General features: G+C 35.9%; 2 protein-coding genes across 3 annotated transcripts in view; both read right to left on the bottom strand.

Annotated features, from left to right (window-relative positions):
* The window catches only part of LOC117425096 (protein unc-79 homolog), a 51,430-nt gene extending 32,185 nt beyond the window's left edge, over window positions 1–19,245 (bottom strand). Inside the window, exons 1-13 of one of the 2 annotated variants that reach the window (XM_058991526.1) lie at window positions 19,033–19,245; window positions 17,118–17,238; window positions 11,964–12,268; window positions 10,353–10,523; window positions 9,749–9,844; window positions 9,210–9,265; window positions 8,065–8,194; window positions 7,773–7,837; window positions 7,335–7,423; window positions 5,857–5,897; window positions 4,452–4,480; window positions 960–1,189; window positions 328–499 (exon numbers count right to left, since the gene is read on the bottom strand). In XM_058991526.1, coding sequence (XP_058847509.1) covers window positions 328–499; window positions 960–1,189; window positions 4,452–4,480; window positions 5,857–5,897; window positions 7,335–7,423; window positions 7,773–7,837; window positions 8,065–8,194; window positions 9,210–9,265; window positions 9,749–9,844; window positions 10,353–10,523; window positions 11,964–12,268; window positions 17,118–17,238; window positions 19,033–19,054 — 1,527 coding nt within the window. In that variant the 5' untranslated portion in view covers window positions 19,055–19,245. The remainder of the gene's footprint in view (window positions 1–327; window positions 500–959; window positions 1,190–4,451; window positions 4,481–5,856; window positions 5,898–7,334; window positions 7,424–7,772; window positions 7,838–8,064; window positions 8,195–9,209; window positions 9,266–9,748; window positions 9,845–10,352; window positions 10,524–11,963; window positions 12,269–17,117; window positions 17,239–19,032) is intronic. The other variant, XM_058991525.1, reaches the window with a different exon arrangement.
* A 3,918-nt stretch (window positions 19,246–23,163) lies between these two features.
* On the bottom strand, window positions 23,164–26,270 carry si:dkey-85n7.8 (COX8 domain-containing protein). Its single transcript, XM_058990625.1, has 2 exons — window positions 26,096–26,270; window positions 23,164–23,407 (listed from the first exon to the last, which is right to left on the bottom strand). Exons 1-2 carry the CDS (start codon window positions 26,213–26,215, stop codon window positions 23,315–23,317), a joined length of 213 nt encoding a protein of 70 aa, XP_058846608.1. The 5' UTR covers window positions 26,216–26,270; the 3' UTR covers window positions 23,164–23,314.
* Window positions 26,271–26,671: the final 401 nt, after the last annotated feature.

Genomic DNA, 26,671 nt, shown 5'->3' on the forward strand with positions numbered 1-26,671 from the left:
TATTGGGACATGTTTATAAAGATAACTGCAGTGATCTGGTCTGGTAAGATATGTTTGAATGTACTGTGCTCGTTTAAAGATCTATCTACATATCTACAATGACCAGGTGGGGCCTCTATTTGCTTGTTCTTTTTCATAAGTTGTGTTTAGAAATGACATTTACTTCTTCATGTTTGTAATGTTATTATTATTATTATTATTATTATTATTATTATTATTATTATGCACACTGACAAACATATTTTTTTACACTTGGCATGGCTGTTAGCAGCAGTTTACTCTAGTTAACTCCCTAAATGCTCAGGTCCTGGTGGGTACGTTTCTTACCAGGAACCAGATGCCGAACTGGCTGAGGAGGCGCTGGTCATGCTGGTCATCGTCTTTGTTGTCAAAGTCTGTGTTGTCCAGGGAGTGGTGTGAGGAGGACAGACCCATCTGTCTGCGGCGGTTCATCTCGTACTCTCTCAGCTCTGCATGGAATTCAGCCTCCTTCAGCAGGCTAACAGAAACACACCAATGCTTACAGCTAACATTTACAAAAAATATACTGCAATCAGCTGCTGGACAACACATATATGGGTAGCAGCATACTATTGCATGTCTTACGCACACATGGTGAATTAAGCATTTCAATATTTGTGCAGTGAGCACTCTTGCTTAATTAGTGTTCTCAAAGTTATGTTACTGTAGTTAGTGTACTGTATTCTGGGTAGCACACTTAAATAAGGTCAGTTTACTGCTTGTGATAAATAGTTGTGTGTGTATATTTGTAGGCTTAATGCATGTTTAAGTCTAATACTAATTGTATAAAAATATAAAAATGTTACCACTGTGACACCTTTCTACCTATGTGCTCTACCATGGTAGGTGCCCTTTACACATGATCATTGTATTGCAATTAAAGTAGCACTACATTCCTGTTTCTCATTTTTACCACTATACTACACTGCTCCTATTACCTGATGACAGCCTCCACAGTGCACACCAGCTCCTCGGCTCCACACTCCCGAGTGTTGATAGGAGGGGGGGACGTCTGGTAGAGGTGGGTCTCGGCTGCTGCTCCCACCTCGCTGCTATGATGGTTGACATGGCAACGCTTACAGTAGCGAACTGGCCTGTTGCCGTGGTGTCCACAGCACCCAGCTGAGAAGCAGGTAACTACTGCTCTCCTGACGTGTGAACTACAGTTCTGTGTAAAATAAATAGTTTTTTTTTAAGCCACTATTTTGTAGGTTATGAAAAAATAAAAGAAAAAAGGGTAAATATATTATACTTTGAGTAATATGTTGTAACACTAACTAATGTTCAGACTCAAAAAAGTTTCTCACAAGATTGCTAAAAAAAGGAAAAATGCACCCAATAAAGTTAACAAACCAGAAATAACTTTAGGAATCAAGTAGCATATAAGCAAGTCTTATTAGTTTTAGAATTATATTTGGTGTTTTTGTCCTTCCTAATAATGATTTGGGAGTTAAAAAAAATCTTTGAGGATAGCTCATTGTATCTATCTACCTATATTGCATACACTGTATATAAATTTTCCTTACAACTATTCAATGCTATACAAGGAGAAAGTGAGTTGATAGAGGCTGTTTTAGCTGGAGAGAGACAGGCCATAGCAATGGCAACATAATGGATTTCACCTGATACGATATGAAGATACTGTGGTAATTCAGTCGACTGTGGTGATTCAGTGGATCATACCACTGGATCATACCATTGTAATGGTATGCCAAAATATGAAACTATTGCCAAAGGTATATATATGCAATAGTAAATGCCGTTGCGCTACCATTGCCCCTTAGTGCAGAATGGTTGAATTTGGTAAGGTTAATAATCTATTGTGCTAGTTTTGTCCGGTGTATAATGAAAAATAGCCTCAGGCTTTGAATCCATGAATGAAAAATGAAGCCGTGCCTGAGCTCTCCATCTACCTTATCTGCACTTCAGGGGAAGATTCATTTCTCAATGAGCACAATAGGCTGTCAAGTGGAATAATAATGTTCCACCTACACTCTGTTACTGTATGAAAATATTTCCCTTCAACTAAAACAGATAATAAAAAAACATACCGGTACATTATATACAAATTATATTTGCAACGTATTGTACAGTACAATAGGATAATACCCAAAACACTAGTTTAAGGATATGTTAATAAACAAATATGTTATATAGTAACTAATTAAATAATATTGTACTAATGTCATTTTTGTCTTACAAATGTGCCTTTGTACTTGCTTTGCAACTGTTCTGCATTGGTCCATGCTTATAAAATGTGTTTAGGGCAATTAGGTATTCTCTGATTCCCATAATGTCCAAAATTTAATTTTCTAAAAATAGTCAGTGGATCCAGGGACATACTTAATCTGTTTAAAAGCCTGGTCTGTCACTGCCATGCATTACAGCCTATCAAATGATCCCTTTGTTCTCAATGTCATTAGTGAGAGTTGATCAGATCAAAGCATTATGTACAGCACTTCCTAAAATGTTTGGCTTACAGAAAAAGACCTGCAATACAGACAGGAATATGTTTTAGTTAGCATTTGTTAGAAAGACTACTTTATATTTCTCTGTGTTGTGAACACTCTGTAGAAGGCACATTGCCTATTAAGCATCTTGTTAAAAAGATCACATTTTTATTAGCTATGATCATGTATGAAAACGACACATTTTTGACAAAATAATCTTATTGACTATTGACATTTAATAGTATATCTTCGATGTTCATTTTATCATAAAAAGTGGTGCAATATATTTGTATATTAAAAAATGTAGGCTTTACCGTTATATGACTGTACCAAGGAACACTTACAGAACTGTTGTTAGTGTATCTGTTTAAAATTGGTTGTGATTCAAAACAGAATTGCTGCAAGGCGAATGCTCTTTTTATGGCTAAGTGCTTTGAAAGGTATTTAGAAGAAAGAGCTTTAGCCTGAGGGACTACCATGTGCCTCTAGTTATGAGCTATTACAGAGATATTAAGCAGAACATAACACTGCAAAATTGCTGTGGGATTCATAAATGAATGTATTCCTATTATGCTACTCTTTGGTATAGTTTACATGCCACAATCAAACAAATGGCTACTTGAATGGACCCCGTGCGATAATAATAGCACGCCCAAACAGATACATTTATATAGTACTAAGATGAGTTTTGTAATACATATGAATTAAGTTTTATCCAGATTAAAATGAAATTAGCTCCACAAAGATACATTTACTGTATATTATCGGCCTGTTGTATTTGGATTGTGACATCACTAGTCTTACAATCTGCAGATATCGAGCACTATACTCCTAATTTAATATACTTTTCAACTTTGATCTCTTATTTATACATATTTGAAACATTTCATCATATATATTACAGTGAATCTAGAAATTTCACATACCAAAGAAATCCACTTTACTAAACAATTAGTATAAAAAGAGTACAACTGTACAAATACAAGTTCACATTTCTTGTCCCATAATATATCTGAATGCACAGTTGAAATCTGTAAAATGCAGATGTTTGACATTGCACAATGAAGAATGTTCTAATGGGTTAAGTGTATGCTTATGAGTTGGCAAATACCATCGCAAAACTGTTGGCAGAACGAACAACCAAAGATAACAATGAAGGCAAGTAGTGTTTCTTTAAAAGCTCTGAATCAACCACAATCAAGCAATGCTCTCAAGTACCAGGTAAATGAATTCAGCAGACCAGGGGATTGCATTGCCACATTACTTCCCACATTAGTTCTCTATAAAAAAAAGATTGAGTTTCTAAGTCCAGACAAAAAAGGTGCAACGCATAAAGCAGTGAACTTGTCATTTTGTATTTTGCATAGTCATGTTATAAAAAAATGCAATTAGCTTTCATTCAGCCCACCTATGATGAGTGTGTACAATATGCTAGAATATTAGCAGTCATAACATTGGTAAATTACACTGTCAGACACCAACAGTGCTACTACATTGAAGTAAAAGCAGCTTCATCTATGAGGAATAGAATTTAATCGCATGGATGTCAACAATGTAGTTTAAAGATGGTTTAAAGCTTTTATGGTACAGTGTAAAACCTGCGCATTCGTTTGTCTTCCAGTACACTGTAAACTGGGTTCTGCATTGCAACTGTGCTATGTGTCCTCTCATATGGGAGGATTAATTAATGATATCTGGTGAGGGCTGCATTTATCTCCGGCCTGCAGATGAGCAGCAGTTTAAATTCACTGTGGCACTCTCCCCGCAGCTCAGGGCTCTGTCTGCTGAATTTGCATTCCCCTGATGTATTCTGCATGTCCGCAATGCCCTGATGACTGCAAATGAGATACATTACAATGGAATGCTCGGCCATGAGAACACCAACAAACCACAAGAACAAACCACACACACACACACACACACAGACACACACGCACAGAAACACTCAGCCCTGCCACCAAAACACAGGTCAGTCCTTACCTTCTTCTGACAAATAGCGGATATTTCAGCTGTAAGGGTGAAGGTACACAGAATTTCAACAAGGAAAAGTAACCTACGAACATAATGTCAGGGCTGGACTACAGACAAGAGAGCTATAAACATGTAGCAACAGTGTGCAAGGTGCCCACAGCGTGCAAGGTGCCCACAGCAGAAGAGTTTTCAAAGGTGTGTTCAAAATCATTTATCTCTTTATTGTCCCATGATCAATTTCTATAGTAAGCCAGTAAAACCACTAGCGGTTTTCACCAGCAGTTATTTTCCCACCTGAAACAAGCTGAACAGACCCCTGTATAACTGCACATTTACTTCAACTGTAGTTTAACGAAACCTGTCATGTGCAGTTAAAATATATTTTACGAAAAAATTAAACGATGCTAGCAACCCAATTGAATACATGTTCCACATTTGTATATTTAGCTGTTTGTAATGCAAAAAAACACTTAATAAAAATGAAACCAATCAGAATTCACATTAGATAAAATCTAGGACAATTATGGATATGAGCTGCATGTGTGGCACCTTGAAATGGTAGCAGCATAGACATACAATCTACTTTTGAGTTTCTCTGTGTATTAGTGGGTCATTCACAATTAGTTTCATTCAGTGTTTCGTTATCGACTGTCTAACATACAGTTTAGTATCCTCTTCAGATCCACCATAAGAATACTGCATAATACAAACAAAATCCATAGGACCATGAGGTCTGAGGAGGGTGTATCAACCATAACCAAACCGTCAATTTAAATACATGTTCTCTATGTGGAAAGAAAGGAAGAAAGGAAATTGCACCAGTGCCAGTTTATGTAAACTATTGTTTCAATATATTTGTGATGTTGTCACAAATTTGAAAGTGATTAGTTTGCCTTTCTGTTAGGTGTTAAACAATGTACAAATTCATTAAATGTTATGGTATGATGCTATTTTTTTTCTTTCACTACCAAATTGTGAGCTCCAGACTAGTCTTATTCTGCCTCTTAGATTTTATTCATTTCTTGGCAGCCACTAAATTAGCCAATATCATATTGCTGCCATGCCAAACTATTATGGAATGAACCACCATTAGGAGTTATTAATACATGTTTGTTTGGGCTGGATCATTAGTTCTGATTCACTGACTGCAGGCTAAAGTACCATCTGGCTTCATCAACCTTCAGGCAGTTTTGTTTCTGACACAAATAGTTGCATTTCAGATTTAAAAACAAACAAAAAAACCCATATTTTATTCATGGAACATAGTAATAGAGCCTGTCTGTGCTGCATTAGCACATGCATTAAAAATGATAGCATTATTGGCTGTATTAGAGTTTGTTACAACAATGCAATGCGAGTTTCTTCTGTGAATGGGAGCTGAATTGACTGTCCTCTAGTTTAGTGCAAAACTCACCTTGTGGCAACAGAACATCAATGAGCCATTCAGCATGATCCCTAGAAAGTAAAATAAATAAATAATGAAAATAATGATTTTAACCAAAGTTCATGAAACAGATACTATGATGAACTAGGTAAACATTGACACACCAGGTGAGTCAATGGCCATGGGGGCCACTGTTTGACATTCACTGATCTTGATGAGAAATAGCCCCTCGATTTATTTGTTGTTGGAAGGACCCCATTGGGATTTGCAAGGGTGTGCCTGGAAGATGCACACTCACTGACCAAGAGAAATAACAGAAAAATGACTTATAATACACATTTCAATAGTTCAGGAATTAGTTCTTCTTACAAAGAGAAATTCATTATTTTCAAATTCAAAGTTTAAGCATCGAACACACAAGGTCGAGCTGCTATTGCCTGGTGATTAAAGACCTTCGTCCTTTTCATATTTTTAGCTCCAAGGACGAGATGGGGGAGGCGGTGGAATGGGTTGGGAATATCAAGATAAAATAGGAAACGGGTATATTTAGAGGTTACTGGTTAATTGGGAGAATGATATTTTGTGCTTTGAAGACCGACGCTTCTTTTTCCAAACAATCATTATAAAGACAAATTCAAACTAACAGCCACTACTGCAGATAGTGATCAGCTTGTTTAAACCAAAAATAGAACATCAAATAGCATCTCCAATTGAAAGTGCTAGTTATAGTAATTATATATGTATACTGTATGAAGACAATAAACAGCTCTCTCAAATGGATTTGGATATAGCCTGAGTATCTGATATCAACAAGCTCATCTTGACCTGAAACACTTCTCAGTCACTACACTGCCTGAAACGATGAGATCTAATAGATGAGCAGATGCTGGCATTTTATTCCCAAATCCAATGCTCTGTGAGCAACTGTAGACAGAAGATTTTTGATTTGAGCCTGAAATACAGTATATTGTACCCTGTGAGGGCATTTCAATCTTAGACAGCAGGCTAGAAATATGCAGTCTCTGTCAGTTTACATCAGACCAAAAACACTTGGTGTATATAAATAGTTAAGTTGGGGTTAAAATAAATAAATAAATAAATAAAGATAGTATAGAAAAGAACCAACTTGAACAAGACATACATGTGATGAAAGCCAGGATTAGGTTTATGACAGGCAGGGGAGAATGACAGCTCAGTATCACAGTGGTTCTGTACTTAGGGGATATAGTGGAGACACTGGTAAAATTGTACAACCGTGGTCACATTTTCATATTTTGACATACAGATAACATAAATTATACAATCATATAATAAAGGTGAATTATTGTGTTGCTATTGCTGGTATGATACATTCTCATATTATAACATTATCCTCATGTTATTTTTTAACCATTTCAGCACTTTTTGCCTGACGGTTTCTCACCTATTACAATATTGCTGTTTTTTGTGTATGTCAGATTTTAAAGGTGCAGTTTAAACATGTCCTTTAATACAAATACAATTCTTACCCTACAATCCTCTGGCTGCATTCTTCACATATGTACAGTGGAGGGGGTTTGTCTCCTAAAGCCACCGAATGTGAGGGGTCTATGCACATCTGAATGATATCAAACAGAAAAACATGTCAGGATACAGCAGGGTGATTCACTGCTTTACAATTAACCATCTTTTATAGATGTTTAGCACTTTGTTGAAAGCACACATTTCCATTAGTTGTATTCGTTCCCCCTACCATTATAGAGATGTAGTTGTCCCTTTTGCTGAGGTCTGTACAGTACTGTATCTGAACTTGTAACCTTAAGTTATGCACTATGGCTGCCTACATTATCTACATCTGACACTGTCGACATTCACTGTCTAATGTTAAAAAAAGAAAAGAAATGAAACAACAATGGTGCATTGTCAATGGGAATTTATAAATAATCAATAGAAGAAAAATGCATTACCTTTACAGCTGGCTTGTTAATTGCATTGTGGCATTCAATGTGTTGACAATGGATGGGATTCCATGCTGAAATAAGAGAAAAAAGAACACTTAGTCTGTACAAATGAGTCATGGTGGAGGAACCAATCAAGTTTAAATAAATAACACCCTAAATGTATAAAACACACAAACGCATAAAATGCTAAATTAACTCAATGACTTCAATACCAGTTGATGTTTAGCTGTTCCCATATGGCTAATCAAACAACCATGACTGTTAGCTGTCTGGGCTGCAAGCCTATTCAAAGTCTCACCTGTGTACTGCAGTCCTCTGTACTCACTGATTGCTCCAGGTGGCTTCAAGTTTGGCCAGTAGTGGAAAAGCATTTGAACTGCTGGAGGTTTCACCTGAGATGGCCCATAGGCAATAACGTACAGCAAATCCTTAAAGACAACACAGGTGCCATGTTATTACAAAGACTGTTTCCTTGACTGGTCTCTCCACAGATTCCTTACACATCAGTGATCCGTTTTACATATCCCAAAAGGAATCCTTTCTCGCCTTCACTTCTATTCAGTTTATCTAATGTGCCACCTGCAGCTCAGAAGGCTTTCTAGGTTTTATATACTAGAATACAATTCCATTTTAAAAGTACTATTTATTTTTCATTATGGGTGGTCATTTTCATGTAGAGATGTTGGTTATTTTTTGTAATTTAATTTTTTGTAACAAATTGATATTTATAAAGCAAGCAACAACACTTTTAGGTGTGTTAGATATATTAGATTAATAATAATGAGCTGTTATTAGATCATCATCTTAATGTATACCTATATGTTTAAAGCTGGAAGCAAAAACTGTCAGGGCTTGATATTACAGGTACTGGTACATGAAAGACTATTCTTTTTATTGGACTTTCTAATTTATTTAGCAAGCGTAACTTCATTTTTAATAACCAAATGCCTGCTTGATTGTACATCATGAAGAGGCCTGTTCCATGTTATATGCTATATTTCCTCTGCTTGTTTTTAAATGAACCAGTGTTTACAATGAAGGGGCTTGCATTCTTAATACCTTGTAGCTGTCTTTTAAAAAACTATCATGAAAGGACAATGCAGACAACAGCACAGAAGTCCAAAACAGATGTCTTTCTAGCAATGTTATTTGGGATTTAAGTGCATCTGGTGAATCTTTTATACAGGCAATCGTAGGTATTTCTCTACAAAATTGAAAAAAATGCCAACATTTTACCAATAACAACCATCTGAGAAAACCAAATCAGTAGTAAATGAACTCATTCTAAATATTACAACTACTTCTGGCTGACTACCCTCTAAAAGAGTTGTCAGTAATTCAAATGTAATCCTTTATGAAATAATATGATTTCCTATTTAGATAAGCATGCCCTCACAAAATAAATCATTCTCATTGCTACAATAACCCCGAAATGTTGCTTACCTTCCAGACCTCCTGCTTGTATTTCATGAGGCATTCCAACAACTGACAGTGATACACTGAAAAAGTAAAAGCACGTGAATTAATAAAAACAAAACATACTGTGAACCAAAAGCAATGTTAGTGAAACACAAAACAAAAGCATCAGCACAGCAAAATAATCTCTGCCCTGGTGTATGGAGTGTGTTTACAGCTGGATAAAAGTCCGGCAGACAAACATTTGTGTGCTAATTGCACTGGTCAAATCACACCTTTGTGGCTTAACTAAGCAGCACATCAGCCAGAGGCAGTTAACACCTGGCAACCCTTACGCACATTGCTCTAAATTCAGTCCTGCAAAATTAGTCCTACTGATCTATAGTTGTGGGATGCTCTGAGTGGATAGTTATAGTAAATGAGTGGGATAGGTGGTTGGCTAAGATTTTTATGGAAAATATATGTTTTTAAATTACACAGAAAAAAAAAATCTACCAGGGATAACTTTTTTGGTTTCTTATTCCAAAATGTATTTTTTAAAGGAAGCCTTAGGTTGGCACACTCACCAGGATTGGAAGTGTATTGCATAGCAATCATTAACATCGAAGAGGCAGACAGATTGACATAGGCTGGAACACCTCCTCCTCTCCTGTTTGAGCCCACTAACAAAAACAAATTGCAAACAAATCACTTGCGTGTACATCTACATCATCTCTCAATTAAAAGTTCAGAGCTTTGTTTGCATGCCTTGCTTTCAAGTAGTCTAATACTGCCTTGGTTATTTCACCTGGAGAGTGAAAATGTCCCCCTGCCTTCAACTCCTTCCATCCTGTCATTACCCAACAAGCCATTCTGCTAACGTCTGACATGCTTTGCAGGCAGTGACATGTATTGACACTGCTGAGGAAAAATGACCTAGCGAAACAGTAACTATTTGGAAACAAGGCATGCAATCTAAGAGCTTTCTTAATCCTAGAATGGCACTGGATATCATTTTTAAAACAGTTTTAATAAAACTGCACATACGAGATCTAAAAAGCAAATGAAAGTACATGGCTTATAAGATCTATGGCATCATTCCATAAGCTAGAATCTCTTTCATTAACAGGAGTCAACTGAGAAAAGCTTGACTAGCTATGTTTTGAAAACAGAGAAACAGGTGAGACTTACATATGGCCATTGGCAAGAAAGATGTGCTAAGATATTCAACAATGTCCTTGTGCAGAAATGGTGGGAATGTTGCTAAGGTCGAGATCATTGTGTATGGTAAAGTGCTCAGAATATCATCACCGAGAAATGGTAGAAGACAAGTCGTTGTGTAAAATATGGACTGTCCAAGATCTGAAGAGAAAAGAAGAATAAAAATCAATGTTTTTTGTCTTAATATTACCCATTCTTTTAATTAAAAAAAACAAACATGCTGTGCAATGTAATTAGCTTATTAGTACAGACCTCCCTCTTTACCACCAACTACAGGACATTCAAATAAAATACATTTTACAGTATAAACATTACAATAGTGTGTTCTGTACAGTAAACATCAAAGATTGCATTGCATTGTCTGCATTGTATCAGTTTCTGAGTATCTTGTTGGCGGTAATGTGGAGGAGACTGCAATGCATTTCTATACAATAGCTTTACTTTGTGAACTGGCAGATAGTGGACAGTGAGGGTGGTGATATAACAGTGAAACTATCCTTGGTTTATATTGGTTCACATTGGTGCTGAGTGAGTATCTGGCAGAATGTGCGGGTGGCATTAAAACTGGGTGCAATAAAACTTCCATATCATTGAATGATGAAATCCATCTGTATTCATAAAAAAAAAACGAATTGGAATGCCAAATAAAATGGCAAGGGAAAGAGAAAGTAGTTTGCAGTTTAACTTCACTGCCTAGTTGTATTGTCCCCTTTAATTTATTTGTACTGCAGTTGTTTTATGGATAAACCATGCATTTAAAGATATTCATGGGTTTTAAAAGACACAAACCCAATGAGTTATTTACTTGCCTTATTTAGGAAATCTGTTAAACACGCCCTTAAAAAAAAAAAATTCTGTACAGCAGTTACAACCATAATAAGTGCAGGAATACTCTCTCTGAAACAAATGATAAGATATACAGATATACTAGACAAGACAGACAGATACAATACAGACTGATATACCTTCTCTATCATGCTTCTTCCTTAACACAGCATACATAAATATACAGCCATGGGACACAAATGTATAGATTTAGCTATGCAAAGCATACTTAGGGACCAACACATGGTGCAAATGAAACATTTTAAAATGCAATAATGCCTTGTCCTAGGAGGCATATCAAGATAAATGCAAATTAAAAGCACTGAAATGAAAAAAAATATTCAAAAAATCCAATTCCTGGGGAGTTAACATCCTGCACTGATCTTCATACAATTTTATCAAAAAATCTCAATTAGCCTTATCAACTCCATTAAAAGTTTCTTATGGAGTTGAATCCTCCAAGCAAGAATTGACTATCAAATAAAATGGAGGCTCCTCCAGTACAGGACAGGAGGGATTTCCTTGTTAGAACAAAATCCTACAGATAACAAAATTTAAGTAGTAATCATTAACAATGCAAGATTTTAAGGATTTGTCTCATAAAATATTGACGTGGATTGGTGCATCATGCGGTTTGATCCCTGAGCTTCAACACAAATCTTATTGTTAACTGTTTACAGAGACTGTGTTAAAAAAGGCAGCCCGATAGCGAAGGTCCACAGTGTCCACAAACAAGCACTTTAGGCTGCAGCTTACCGTGTTGACCATGCTGGAGCAAGGGTACAAGGTCAAGCACGGTCACCAGCGTCACATAGAGCCCCTGATAGTCCAGAGAGGGGTAATCTGACAACTGAGCATCCCGACTTTGTTGCCCGCGGTCAGACGGGGTATCACGCAGCACGCTGTAAAGGAGGGAGCGAGTAACTGAAGGGTTGATGGAACTGACTTGTGGTCTTAGAGATGGTGTGAGTGGGAATGGCACAGGAAAAAGACACATGGTCATGGGCACTGCCAAATTGGAAGCATCCTGGGTCTCCTTCTTGCCTGTGCGGGATAGAATGCTGTTCCAGGGATAAAGAAAAAAAGAGACAACAAAGACACAAAGAAACAGCACATTACATTGAAATGACACTACAGACAACGTAATAAAAAAACCAGATAAACCGCACATAGGATGCAGTGTCTCGTCTGTTTGTTTTTTTGATAGGCAAGATGTTTTGTCTATTTATTTTTTTTAGATCTTTTAAAATTGGTTCAGATCTACTGCAAAACTGCAATGATCACTGCATCTCATGCGTTATCTGGTGGTAAGGAGCAAAAATATAAAAACTCACATGTTTCAGTGCCAACCCTATGCTTTGACAGAGGGGGGCATTGTAACCTTTGACCGCTATCTACAGCAATACACAAGGCTGACCTTACAAGACAGCTGGTTTGATAAATTATTTTGTTGACCAATGATTTGATAGCTGTTTATTTTTGCTAGTGTTTGCTTCAGTTTGTAACTATAGGGGTGGCACTCTCTGAAACATGTTTTAGCAAGAAATAAACATGTGTGTCAGATAGGTAAACCCTTAACAGCACATGTTTATTGCACCAAAATAATGTCTGTATGCATAATTATGATACCTTGTCGGTATCATTTGGGAATAATGAAATTCAACAGGCATATGGATTTAGTTCTAAAAACAAATGTAACTAAACTACATTAAGGGAAAACTATAAAAAGAAATAATAAGAGGTTGCTTAACATTGATGATCAGTAGCATTATGTATGTGATCTAATGGCAATGGAGGTTTTGTGTGCTGTCTCTAGTCTCTGTAGGTTACATACTGTATATATATATATATATATATATATATATATATATATATATATATATATATATATATATTGTGAGATGGCAGAGAGGGGGTTAAAACCTCTCTGCAGAAAAAACATGTGTGGAATGCACATTTGTCTTGTTTAATTTTTTTGTTTAATTGTTTAATTGTTTTATTGATTAATCATTACCTGCACCTGGCTACTATTGAAAATTGGAGCCAGGTGCAGGGTTTAAAAGGAGAGCAGTCAGTCTGCTCTGGGTGGCTGCTGAAGAGGGTAGAAGCCCGACTGTGCTGGTGTGTGGGTAAAGCCGTAATTTAAAAAAAAAAAAAGAAAAAGGTAGAGTGAATCCTTTTTTTGTGTGTGTGCTGTTTTGTTTTGTTTGTTTTCAGTTTAGGTTCCTGTTTTGTTTGTTATTGCTCAAAGAAGAGCTAGGTGTTTGTTTTGTTTATTTTTGTTTTTGTGTTTATTAAAAATTGCGCAACCGTGCTTAAAAAAAAACACTTCTGTGTGTTGGGTCAGTGTTTTTAAAGGGGCAACGAACCGCAGAGAGGTGCGAGTCTTTTACAATATATACACATATAGATATTGTTTATTTTTGAAATACCATCATATACGTCCCCACATGTTGCTACAACTGTTAAATAACGTACCTGTAATTTATCATTTCATTGTTAACATCCTGACAACTTTTTACACTTATAACTTTAAAGTCTGTTTCAAAGCTCTTTTCAAAATGGCCACTCTAGTGCACCAGCGTTTGAGACCTGTCCTCTAAATCACTGCAGCAAGAGCGATTAAAAAAAATAATAATAAAGAGAAAAAAAACATAAGTGCTCTGGTCATGGATCGTTACTGCTGTGTTACCTGTTTGACAATGTGGGCGATTAATCCTTACACTATCAGTGCACTAGAGTGGACATTTTGAAAAGAGCTTTGAAACAGACTTTAAAGTTGTGTACAAAGTTGTCAGGATGTTAACAATGAAAATTACAGGCACATTATTTAAACAGTTGTAGCAACAAGTGGGGATGAGAAACGCTATATTTTTTGGAACCCCGCTACTTACTCTAAGTTTTTAATCTACTACAATTGAAGTACACACATTGAAATTCACATTTGTGAATTCCAAATAAACCCAAGCTCTACACTAAAGAATATCAAATATTTCATATTTCAAACTTTCACATTCACGTGCACATTTTGTATTTATTTTTAATGAAACCACACAATGTAGTGGCCAAAGCCGTCTTGCATTAAAAAGCATTATGTAGCATGAGATACAGTAAAACCTGGCATGCAACATTTCAATAGAATATGCATTTTTCATATCCCTTTATTAATGAATACATTATTCAAGATGTGCAGAATATTCAGAATTTACTTTTGAATGAATTTTAAATCAATAGCACAATTATAATATTCAGCCATTGGGTGGTTTTATACACTATGTAATAAACCCCACTTGAATTGAATGCAAACAATAAAACCTTAAACGTGAAGTTAATTTAATCACAAAACCTGAATTTTTTGCACATCTCTACATATTGCCTATGATGTAGACACATTTATTGATATTGTACCACAGCATAGTATGCAAATCTACTGGAAGTTATACCAGAAACCATGATTGATACTGTAGCCAATGGAGACATACAAGAGACATTTTAAACTCTTATGCAATATTGATATGGTTTTGATAACTTAACTTAAGCTGTGTCTATTTTTAATTACCCAAAAAGTGTCAGCCTGAGCTTGGGTTTAAAAGCTTTTTACCACTCACATTCATAAAGTATTTAAACCAGTTCCACTCTCTGCCTGGGTATAATGTAGACTTGGTGTTTAGAATAAGCTAGTATATAATAGCTGGTATATTTTAGGCTGCTTGTTTCATCATTTACAAGAATATTGGTTGTTAAACTCTATGTGTTGGCACTTGTGTGTACATTTTTATTGATTCCCCAATACATTCACATATGACTTAAAAACATTTCTGTGGGTGGCACTGACTGGATCATCTCTGGTCTGGATGCATTTGAAATTGTATTTTCTCACTTTTCATACACATCTATGTGACTGGTGTCACATAGACTGTGTCATTCCCTGGGATCTGGACATATGGTCCACATGTCTGTGGGAGTCAGGGCAGAACTGCAACAATGCAACTCCCTCAGGGCTGCTACATTTACATTCAGACATCATGCATTGCACTTCATGCAAGTGACACTTCCACCAGCATGATATTGCCTTTGGGTGGCTTACGGACCGGGGTTAAACTACACTGCCTCTTCAAATGATTCGCTTAATTAAACCTTGGCTTCCTGCTGTCAACTGAGAAACACCTCTAAATGCAGAATTGTCATTCTACTGAAAATATGCTCCCTATTCACAAAGGTCTGGAGTTATTTAAGGACATAAAGATTGTATAAACATGAAATAAACAAATCAGACATGATGTAGGGGTTTGTGAGTAGTCTTGTTTATTTTAGAGTTTTAGAATAGTAAATGGTGTTCTAGAATAGTTTTGCGAATATCAATTGAAACATTTTTTTTTTTAAATACAGGGCCTGTTTCTTCTCTTTTTAGTTTTAGTGTTCAGAGTTATGGATCAATCTGCCTAAAAGTCTGCCTATTTACTGAATTGAGTTTATTAAATGTGTTTACATCCTTATCAACTTGCTGCAGATACCCAGGGTGGAATGGAGCTTGCTTTAAATTTCTATTTTATAATCAGCTGTTAGAGGAAAATGAATCACTTTTCTAAGTATTATTTGCTCATTTCCAATTTGAACGTTCATTTTTTTATTCTTCAGGCAATTCATTAAAGGTATAGTTTATCGGTTGGTTTCACTTGAATTATCATACCTGAGATAACATTAGGTAGTCCAGGATTATTGCTAATCGGAGTTAGTGAAACCAACCAAAAATCATCAACATTTTCCTAATATTAGTTTTATATCTGTGTTCAGTATGACTCTCCATTGTTCATCAGTATATGCCCTGCTGAGTAACTACTCCAGCAAAAATGTCTTCTGAAAAGACAACTTGTGGGGAAGCATACTAAAGCATACTTGTGTTAGGCTGTGCACTGAACTCCTTTGCTTAAGCATTGAGTACTGAATATAATTCCCTACCAAGTTTCCCCACACCCAGCCTGAGCAGTCTTTTCAGAACAATTTATTTATGGGATAGTTTGTAAGCATGGTAAATATTTACGAGGAAACTGTAGATAAAGTATCCCTTTAAGCTGTAGTATCACAAGAATTCAAGGCAGGACAGTGACATTTGATGAGTTTTACCAGAGCACCATGAAAAGCAAATATAGCACCACAATTAATTAGCATAGGAGAAGGCTCCTCCAAAGCATCTAAATTCCTGTTCAATAGTTTAAACTCTATGACATATGTTTGGCTTCCCACTGTGTCCTGCCGCAATGAATCCATATTCACTGTACTGCCATTAACACTTTTGCAACTACAGCTTCCTAACTTTCACCCCTGTATCTACTGTGTGAGTGGGTGTCTGCTTCATAGTCAGAAATAGGCACAATGACAATACAAGCAATACCCGGAAAACATGGGGGATTCTGAGCCTGAAGAGTACAAATACCTTGCCTTATTAAAGCAACAATGTATGAAAAATAAATGTTGGTCTGTATTTTTCAGTTTAAAATAATAACTCAATCTGGTCATCTGACGAGCCAAAGGGTTCATTCCTCTTCCCAAAACTGCAGGAACTGACACACTTAGAGGTAGCATATAATGCTCTGGTTTCGTAGGTACGATACTGTGGCCAGATGTTTTAGATAAAATGGGGAAAAATAACATTTTTGATTGCTCTCAATCAAATATGTTATTTTTCCCCATTTTCCTTGCCAAACCCAGGCCTAGTGGGACATAAACTCTGTTGTTGTATAATATTGAATTATGCAATTCTACAGCATATTCGCACCCTCCCCTCATACAGGCCCTTCATGGGCCGAAACTGTACCAGTGTGAAAAAAGTTTGGCCACCACTGATCTAAATGTAATGCCCCACAAACATACCAAACTCAAAAGGCTTTTTATCCGGCATTTGCTACTTACCTTAGCAGTGTTTGGGAAAAGTATTTCAGTGTGTTTGCTATATCCGTTCCAGATGGCACAGGGTAAATATTGTGAAGCACACGGTTGTGATACTCTTGCAAGTATCGTATCTTAGAAGCAACTAAACAAACAAAGAGCAGAGTGACAAATGTATACATGGATGACAACTATGGGTTTTGTGGACACACACTATAGTTACTTTCCATAAGACTCGTTTACACAATACATACAGTACAGTATGTTTTAAAAAGGTGATAAGTTATCTTACTTTCTTTTTTAAAAAAGATAATGGTCTACAATATGGGAAATTTGCCTGTAAGTGACCATATAAAATTAAATATTTACTACGAAGTTGTTTCACCATTATTGGAACTACAATGGGGCATATGTAAAATCAACTTTGGTATTTCACACAGGAGTTAAGATGGTTCAGTGCTGTCATAAAATAAGAACATAAGAATGTGGCAAGAGTCAAGTTTATTTCAGTAAATATTCCCTATGATAGTTCCATCAAAGGTGAAACAAATATAAATCATGGTCATCATTGTGTACAGTATTAGAAAAGCACGGTAAAAGTCATGGATCATGAGACTAGAAAACACATTTAAAAAAAGTTCTCTCCAGTTTTTTAGAACTGTAGATCAACCATTCTCTGCTTCCATGTTTCACAAAATATTCTCCCCTGTTCCCATTTGTGCTTTATTTTTAATCTCTAAATTAGAAGTCTGCAGGGCACGGCCCATGTTACAATATCATGCAAAGTTTTAAAAAAAAAAGTGTCCTACCTATCCTCCAATTCTTAAACCCTGCACATCTGGTACAAAATTATTATCAACATAACCCTGCAAAATTCTGTCATGGTTCTGAAAACTTTTTAGAGGATTTAAAGAAGTTCAAAATCAAACAAAAATTGAAATCATGATCATGCATATTTTGAAGATTTTAGTATTTGGATAGTGAGGCCATAATTCAAATGTAGTCCCAGCCAGTCTATTTCCCCAGGTAGCAGAAATACATGCACATGATATTTATGACATGCAAAATGCCTGTAAACACATACAGCATATGCATGGATCTATATGATATGATTGTACATTCCTCCCAAAGATCCAAAAATACTATCAATAGAATCCTGAAATCAGAAGTTTCGAGTGAAGGATCAGCAGCAATATGCAAACAAAAACAGGTAGATACTGTTTATAACAACAGACAGCCAGAAAACCAAAAGAGAAGTTACAGAGGACATATTACACTCTTCTTTTTATGATGCAATATGTATTTTGTATTTCCATGGCTTAATTTAATTACCTTCACTTAATATACATTTCAGAGGTTACATTTGATAACAAACGACTCTCCTCCATTTGATACCCCAACACAAATGCAATTATCGTTTTTCATTTTTGTTCCAGTTACTTATTCCTAATTTTGTATTCAGAACAAAAACAGGGCACCACTGCTTTCCCAAAAATCCTTACTTATATTTTAAGTGTAAACATTACGTAGGTAAGCCAACAATAGGATGCATAACAACACACATTTTTTTAAACCATGTTTTAACCAAACATAAATAGAGGTGTAACGTGCTTTCTACAAAACCTGCCTCCATATTGTTTGCATTTCTGTGTGAAAGATACCCTAATCGACCTTGAGATTTGTGTTTCTATTACCAACCTTATTTACCCTTTGCAATCTACAACTTACTTATATTAAACAAAATAGGTTTATTCTTTTATAACAAAATATACCATTCCCTTCCCCACCCCCTTGACAACCCCTGCAACGTTGGACGTGTTGCAACCTGCCATAGCAACAACGGCTTCATCACCAAGGACAGCAACCGTGATTTGGTTTTTAATACAGAATGACACCATTTAAGAACTAGCTATTACTTGTTTTTGAATGTGATACTTACATTGTTCGGCTTTGGTAGACATGATCAGCTTTAGTAACAATCAGACATCAACGTTGTTTCATCGCTGCAGCGCGAGTTTATTTGCTGGTTAGTATCAGAATTGAAGGAACCGACTTGCGCTCCAGCTGTCTGGTTATACCACTAAAGCTTGGTGCTGCCAGTCACAATATAACTTAATTCCCACAACTCAGGACTCGTATAAAACGCACGTCTCAAAACTTTTACCTGTGACCACCTGCATACAAAAACCTGTTCTTGTTTCAAACCTGTCCTTTTAAACTAGAAAGAGAAATTAAAGGAACTGCCTACACCTTTACATCAAATGGACTAATCCATTTTTGACAAATTGCCATTTATAGATTTTTTTATTGGACGTGTCAGTTGAGATTTTATTATTATTATTATTATTATTATTATTATTATTATTATTATTATTATTATTTGCCCTTTAAATGCTGCGTTTGTTTTGACACGAGGAACCTACATAATTCGAAAGTGCAAGATTCCCCACATGTTCTAATAATGACGTATATTTCATGCCCAAGTACCTCCGATGCATGGGGTGCTGTAGATATACTTATGAGTATACAGTATCTTGTAAAAAACTTTTAGGTTTATTATTATTGACCTAAATATATTCATCAATGTACAGTGTACACAATTGATTGTGTATTGATATACTGTAATGTATAAAATTGCATTGAACATGCTTTTAAAATCAAACATGAATCATTAAAATTCTATAGCCTATATGTAATATGTTGTAGGTCCTTTAATTGTGTAAATGTCTGAAATGTCTTCATTTCTACTATATTTTAGGTCTAACACATTAGTTGCATTTTATACAGTATATAGCAATTTTAAAACCCAGGAAATATATCAATGGTTATAATAAAATACAATTTCTCAAAAATAGTTACATTTGACATTTCATCAGTGGTGCCTTTGGTGTTGCATGATCATTTCATGTGTTGTTTCACCCCACAAGAAACTGCATCACTTGGTGAGTGACATCCTTAAGACAATACCAACAAGTAATTGATTCCACAGTGATTACAAATAAACTCCTCCATTTTATTTTGTCTTTATTGGCCTCCTTTATATTTCAAAACTATGGGGCCCAGTTCAGCAGATTCAGAGTAGGGAAGACTGATATTTTGTGAATCAAGGATGAATTTATCAATGTCATTACCCCCCAAAATACAATTTGCACTGGAAAATCAAACAGTTTTTGTCATAAACAACACAGAAGGTTATCTTAATCTCTTCAGGGCAATTCTAGTGTTTTCGCTGCAATCAGGCCATGTGATCTACTGCACAGGAAGTGATTAGATATGTACCAGGAAGAAACAGTTTGATATTTTTTATCTACATTGTTGTACTTGAAAATTCAAAATATACGAAAAATGAGTGTACAAAACAAGCAAAATATCTTCAACACAAGAAAAGGGTGAGTAGATATATGCTGCTACAATTGAAAATAGGTTTCTTAAAAGTTCTAATATACTGTATTTAAAAATGCTCTATTTACTGTAATACTACACTCAAAGCCTATGAAGTCAATATTAATCCCTTAGTAATATCTGTATTAAATATGGATAGCCGCTTACATGAGAGAGAGAGAGAGAGAGAGAGAGAGAGAGAGAGAGAGAGAGAGAGAGAGAGATTGCACTTACAGAACTTATTTCAGCAGACCCAAAGCCAAGAGAAACTAGTTTAAATATTTATTTTAAATGTTGGATGTTATCGGGTTTCCAGGAAGCAATCTACATTCTGAAAATCCCCTGATGAAAAATAAGTACTACTTTGTTAGACAAGGAAGGAAATGTATGACCTTAAAGGTTTTTTGCTCAACACAACTTGCCAAAAGAAACGTTTTTCCCACATCAGGCAGAAGAGCAAGTTATTCCCTTAATGAATCGGTTGTCTTAAAATGAATCTTCTGACCTGACCCTACCTGCTTCTCTCCTTAGGGAGATGAGGGAGTTTCCATTTTCAAAGACCAATCTCAGTGGATGGCTATAGTCCTCTTTACTAAAATGATGACATTACCAAACAACTTACAGTTTCATTGTGTGAGGGAAAAAAAGCTGAATACCAAAGCTGTCTTGTGTTAAACTTATTCCTGCATTATCTTTTCTTTCGTCAGTTACATAGCAGTACTCTGAACCAATAATCAACTATAGAATGCAACCAGGCATCTTCTGGGCCACTTCTCTAGTACTCTTCATGGCTGGATTCGGTCCAGCTTTGATGGCTTCCTCTTCAGGTTGGAGCTAAAATCCCCCCACAGCCTGCCAGTCCCCCACCCGATAGCAGACCTATATAACTCACTAATCGTACCCCCGAAACCCTGTTTTGCCCCCCTACCCAGAGCTCCCCAAAATACCCCAAAACAGCACCATCCATTCTCCTTCATTTGCATACTGGGGCATGACATTATTTTTACATATAATTACATTGTTTTTTTATACACATTATTTTTACATACAATTACCCATTTATACAGTTGGGTTTTTACTGGAGCAATCTAGGTAAAGTACCTTGCTCAAGGGTACAGCAGCAGTGTCCCCCACCTGGGATTGAACCCATGACCCTCCGATCAAGAGTCCAGAGCCCTAACCACTACTCCACACTGTTACCCTACCACAACACAATTGTCAGAAGGGAAGCTCACACAGGTGTTGAAGTTGAGACTAATAAGCCAAATTGATCTCACTCTCTTACCATCAGTCTCACTTATATGATGCAAAAAGCCCTTGTAGGGAATTAACTAGAAGCACCTTATGAATATATCTATGAACCATGCTGAGCTCAAATTATTTTAAATATATTTTGTGACCATTATTCACAAGTGTGTGGAGGTTCCAAAGCAAAATTATTTTCCATAAATTAAAAACATGTCACAAAAAGTGTATAATCTATTTTAATGTGCCAAATTGAATCAAAACATTGCAGAGTCAATGTCTGTGGTGTAACTACTGCAGGTAACTAGGCCAAATATGTATTGACTTTAGAGTAGGAAAAATGAAGACGGATATAACCAACGTGGACCCTTGATCGTTGTCTTCCTTTCACTTATTGGTATTGTTCAAGCCATCAAAACCCTCCATATATTACATTTTGATTATTATTAGAAATATTTGTTTTTTAACAGTAACAAATAGTTGAAAAGTATACACCTTTAAATGAAGCACAAATAATCATATAATAATCATATTTGTATGAAGCACTCTGGTTCAGTTGGTCTAACAGAAATAGATACTTACAGGTTCCACAATTGTTAGAAAGCAATCTATTTTATCTGTGTCCTTGTGGAAGTGACATTCCTTGGGGACAATATAAATCATCAGGTTTCTCCTGTGCTGTAGAAGATTTTTGAGACTTCTAATGAGAGAAAGGGGGTTACTCTGTGACATGACTAATGTTGTGTTACTTACAAATATTACTGCCGCTGCAGTAACTGACATAGAAAGCATTGGAAAACGTCAACATAACTGTTCAAATATACTGTGGTACAAGACTTTTGTAAGAGAAATGCCATTCTTGTTCTATATCAAGTTTATTTTGAGGTTTACCATGTTAGTGTTGGTTCAGATTCCAATAGCATACTGTATTGCTTGGAGAAACCTGATGCCTGAATATTGATATTTGCCTCATTATCTTTCTAAACCATTTTCATGTGAGAGTTAGCTAGCTTCAAATGTAATTCATTGATTTATTTGTATTTCCTCCTTTTTTAAAATGTTTACCGTCATTCTGAGAGTTTTGTTGCTCCAGTATTGAATTTGAATAATTTTCCTCTGCATCAGAATTAACCTGGCATTTTCTTGTCTGCTGGCCCAACCTTTTCATAACCATTGGAAGCTATATTAGAGGAGTTGAAAGGCCACCATGTCATGTGATTTCTTTGGCATCAGTAAGAGTATCTTATCTTGCAAGAGAGTGGTTGAAACTTTCACATTATAGAATATCTCTCAGTAGTAGTGTCTAAAGAACCCTAGTGCCACGCCAGAGCAAGAACCTGCTTACCTCAGAACAAGAACAGAATTACTTTTATAGCGGTTTCAAAATATGCTCTGTTGCTTTTAATATAATAAACATAATACAGTAATAAACAGCCAATAAAGGTTTCATTTGCTTTGGTTATTGTATTATCATTTATTGTTCAAAGACAAAGAGGTGACATGTTACAAACACTCATACGCGTTCATGCATTTCCATGACATGGCATTTCAGATGAACGCATCCTCCTAGGTGGGTTGCTGAAGGACTCCCACCATCACCTCTTGCGGTACTCTGGAAGATGGTGCAGGATCCAGCCAGCAGGGGTGAGCAGCGTCACGGCAAAGACTGATATTGTGAACAGAGTCTGCTGTAAAAACAAATGGAAATTCTTAAACTGACTGCTTAAATTTAATTTCCATTTCAAGCATGTTTTTTTCATGCTGGAAACAGATCTTGTAATGGATTGTTATTGTTTTCTCCTTTGTATTTTCTGCATTATGAATTGTATCTGCGACATCTTCAGGAATTCAAATTAGCGGTACGTTAAAATAGTTGATTAATTTGTCAGCTCTAATATGGGCATGACTACAAAGACCAGGAAAAAATGGATATGTGGTTATTCAATTCCAATCAGTAAACAATGGAGTCATTTACTTAGATGGACAAGTACTGTCAATAAAGACCCAGCTGTCCTCGTAATATACCCAGATTTTCATTGATACTACAGACAACACATCTTTCATTTAATTCCTGAAGAACAAAGAAGACGTGAAATAATATAACACACTTGAACAAACATTTTGACTCCTAAACCTTGTTTAATCTCCACAGATCAAAGCTGTTGATAGATTAAACAAATAAATACATTTTTGCCTTCCACAGGATTCAGTTCCTACAACCACATCCTCAAAAACCCTACAAATCTACTTCAAAGTCCAACTCAGCTGTGATCCAAGTAGGGTTATTTATTTTATTTAGAAATCACATCTCCAGCATAGCTCAGCTGAATCTTTCAATTACACCAGGGACCTGCTTCAGCAAAGCTGTATACGGTAGCTGTGCACAGAAAAGGTCATGGGACTTGCCCCAGACTAAGTCAAACAGCCATTTAGTGGCTAAACTGGGATTTGAACCCGGTGAATCTTTACCTTAAAGAGCAAACTGATACATGTGTGAAATATCACAGTTAACTAATGTATTCGTCTTCTTGTTAAGTTTCACATTTATATACTATTTTTGTTTCAGTGTTTACTCCTAGTAACTTTTTAAAACTCCAAAGTTAAAAGCACCCTGTGGCCTGGTACATCTAGTTCACCCAAGACTTCAACCATTAGCCAGTTCCCCTGCAACTTTCTGCCCCTGCAATTGTAAGAAATACATCAGTAAGAAATGCCACATAGAACCTGTGTCTGGTATTCTTAAGTCTACAGGGAGCAGCGTTTTGCAGGGAGACAGGTTAAGGGTTAAACTCTGGTGTAACAGGAGTACCTGGAGAGAAGAGCTGTTTTACAAGTTGCTCTTTATGTAGAACTTGCTGCTTTTTGATCCCTTGTTATTCCTTTTCTCGTTTCTGACAATCCTTTGTCAGGATATTAGGAACAAAACATATGTTTTCAAATGATATTGTCATAACTGCATATTCATTTTGATTTGTTAAAGCTAAAGCATAGATTTATTTAAAAAAATAAAAGCAAACAAGAACAAATTTCCTGCCTAGTTGCTCTTCATAGGTAGTTTACATTGTTCATTTCCAGGGTACTCCTATACTTGTGGGACAGATTGCTCATTCAAATCGTTTCCATGTTTCTGAAGGTGGTATGATTATCTATGAAAGAATAGCAACATATTTAGTGAGCAAGGGATGTGAAATGGGCAACAAACTCCATATGTGCAGTTGTTCTGCATTCATGTTACCCCACACTTGCTGGAGGTTATAGTGCGGATATACAGCAGCTATAACCATTCTAAATTGCAGTTGGCTGTGCATCCAGTTTTATTGCAGTTTGTATATCATGTAAATGTCTCATTATTAAACTTTTCCCCTTCGGTTACTGATACTGTTCCATTATTAGGGGAGATCTGGTCACCTGTTTCAGAGACAGGATACAGATAATGTGTGTCACCGTCTGTTCCTTAATTTAATTTTTCTGGTGTTTTGCCTTTGGTGCTTGCCTGCACATTTTCATTGCAAGTACAAATGATGTATTGAAAGCAGACAGCCTGCTCCTGAGAGATGGGTAATTTGGAATACATGATTGCTCAGTTTTCGATGAACTTAATGCTGAAAAAAGAAACCGTGTGGTCTGATCAGCAACTTGATTGCAATCGACAATTTCTAAGTTGTCAATTGCTGACATGATTGTTAGTGTAAATTTGAACTGAAAATAAATCCAGATAAAATTGCTTGTGTATCTCTGAAGAATATGTGTATTTTGCAACAAAAAAAACATTTTACTAATATTATACAAGTACTGGGAAAGAAAGAAAGAAACAAAATTATATTGCTTTGCTATATGTGTTCTCCAAAAAAGTGTGTCTAAATAACGTAAAGAAATGTAAAATAGGCACAAGTACAGTATATGATATATTCTAACAGTATTGCACAAACCTGTACTTCTGTATCTATTAAAGAAAGGAAGTAACATATAAGAATGTTTACTGTCTATTTTAACATGCATCTTTTTAATTTCAAGTTCTTAGTCAACAACATTCTGTATTCTATTTTTTAATTTTTCTTAACCATACTTTGCAGTTGAAAAGTCAGATTATTATTTTTATTATTTTTTAGCATCAAAACAATTTTGTTTGAGTTCTTTAACAAATAACATATTTCTAACATCGTTGGATTTACACTTTTAAAAGTTCACAAAGTCAGTGTGCCAGTACTGTATTAACATAAAAACACTGAAATATTCTCTATTTGACTTGCATGTAAAGTACATCGACAGCTTGCTGTAGTACATTCATTATACATCTATAAACAATTGTAGCTCTGTACATTTAAAAGAATGAATGTTGGTTAAGAACAGTAATATTATTAAATTGTGGAACTCACAGCAGGACCAATCTTGTCTTTGGGAGGCTTGCTGTAAATGTGAGCTCTCTGTAAAACCAGCATCTTGTTGCCTCTGAGTAGACGACCAGAGGAAGCTACCCCCTTCCGAAGGGGAGACATCTCTCACGACAATGGTTACTGCTGGAGCCTTGCTGACACAAGTGGCTAACCCTGTTGAGAGTACTGAGAACAGCCTGTTGCAGCCTCAATTTAACCCATCTCTGAAAAGGGAGGAGCCCCGAGATATCCTGAGATTCCCACCCTAACAGAGATAACTGAAGAGGATGCTGAGAAATAATTACTTTAAATAAATGTGACTGTTTAGGTCAACAAAGTGATTATTTTCAGTTGGAGAGCAAAATGCTTGGCAAGAGTTTTGTATTTTGTATCGTACAGCAGCCGCAGTAATTATTCAGACATATATTAAAGTAAGGTTGAACTAAAACAACGTTCATAAAACAAAAATAAAAAGTTATGGATATAAGGCTGCTTTGAGGAAACAAAAAAATGACTGTAATTATAATACAAAACATTGCAGTTTTAAACTAAGGGTAACTGAATAATTAGAAGAAAATG

The sequence above is a fragment of the Acipenser ruthenus genome, chromosome 18 (assembly GCF_902713425.1).
Source record: "Acipenser ruthenus chromosome 18, fAciRut3.2 maternal haplotype, whole genome shotgun sequence".
Lineage (NCBI taxonomy): Eukaryota > Metazoa > Chordata > Actinopteri > Acipenseriformes > Acipenseridae > Acipenser > Acipenser ruthenus.

Excerpts from the sequence above, each read along its gene's own strand:
- si:dkey-85n7.8 (XM_058990625.1), bottom strand. The coding sequence starts at position 26,215 with ATGTCTCCCCTTCGGAAGGGGGTAGCTTCCTCTGGTCGTCTACTCAGA. Across the intron at positions 23,408-26,095 it reads AAGACAAGATTGGTCCTGCT|CAGACTCTGTTCACAATATC; the intron begins GTGAGTTCCACA and ends TTGTTTTTACAG.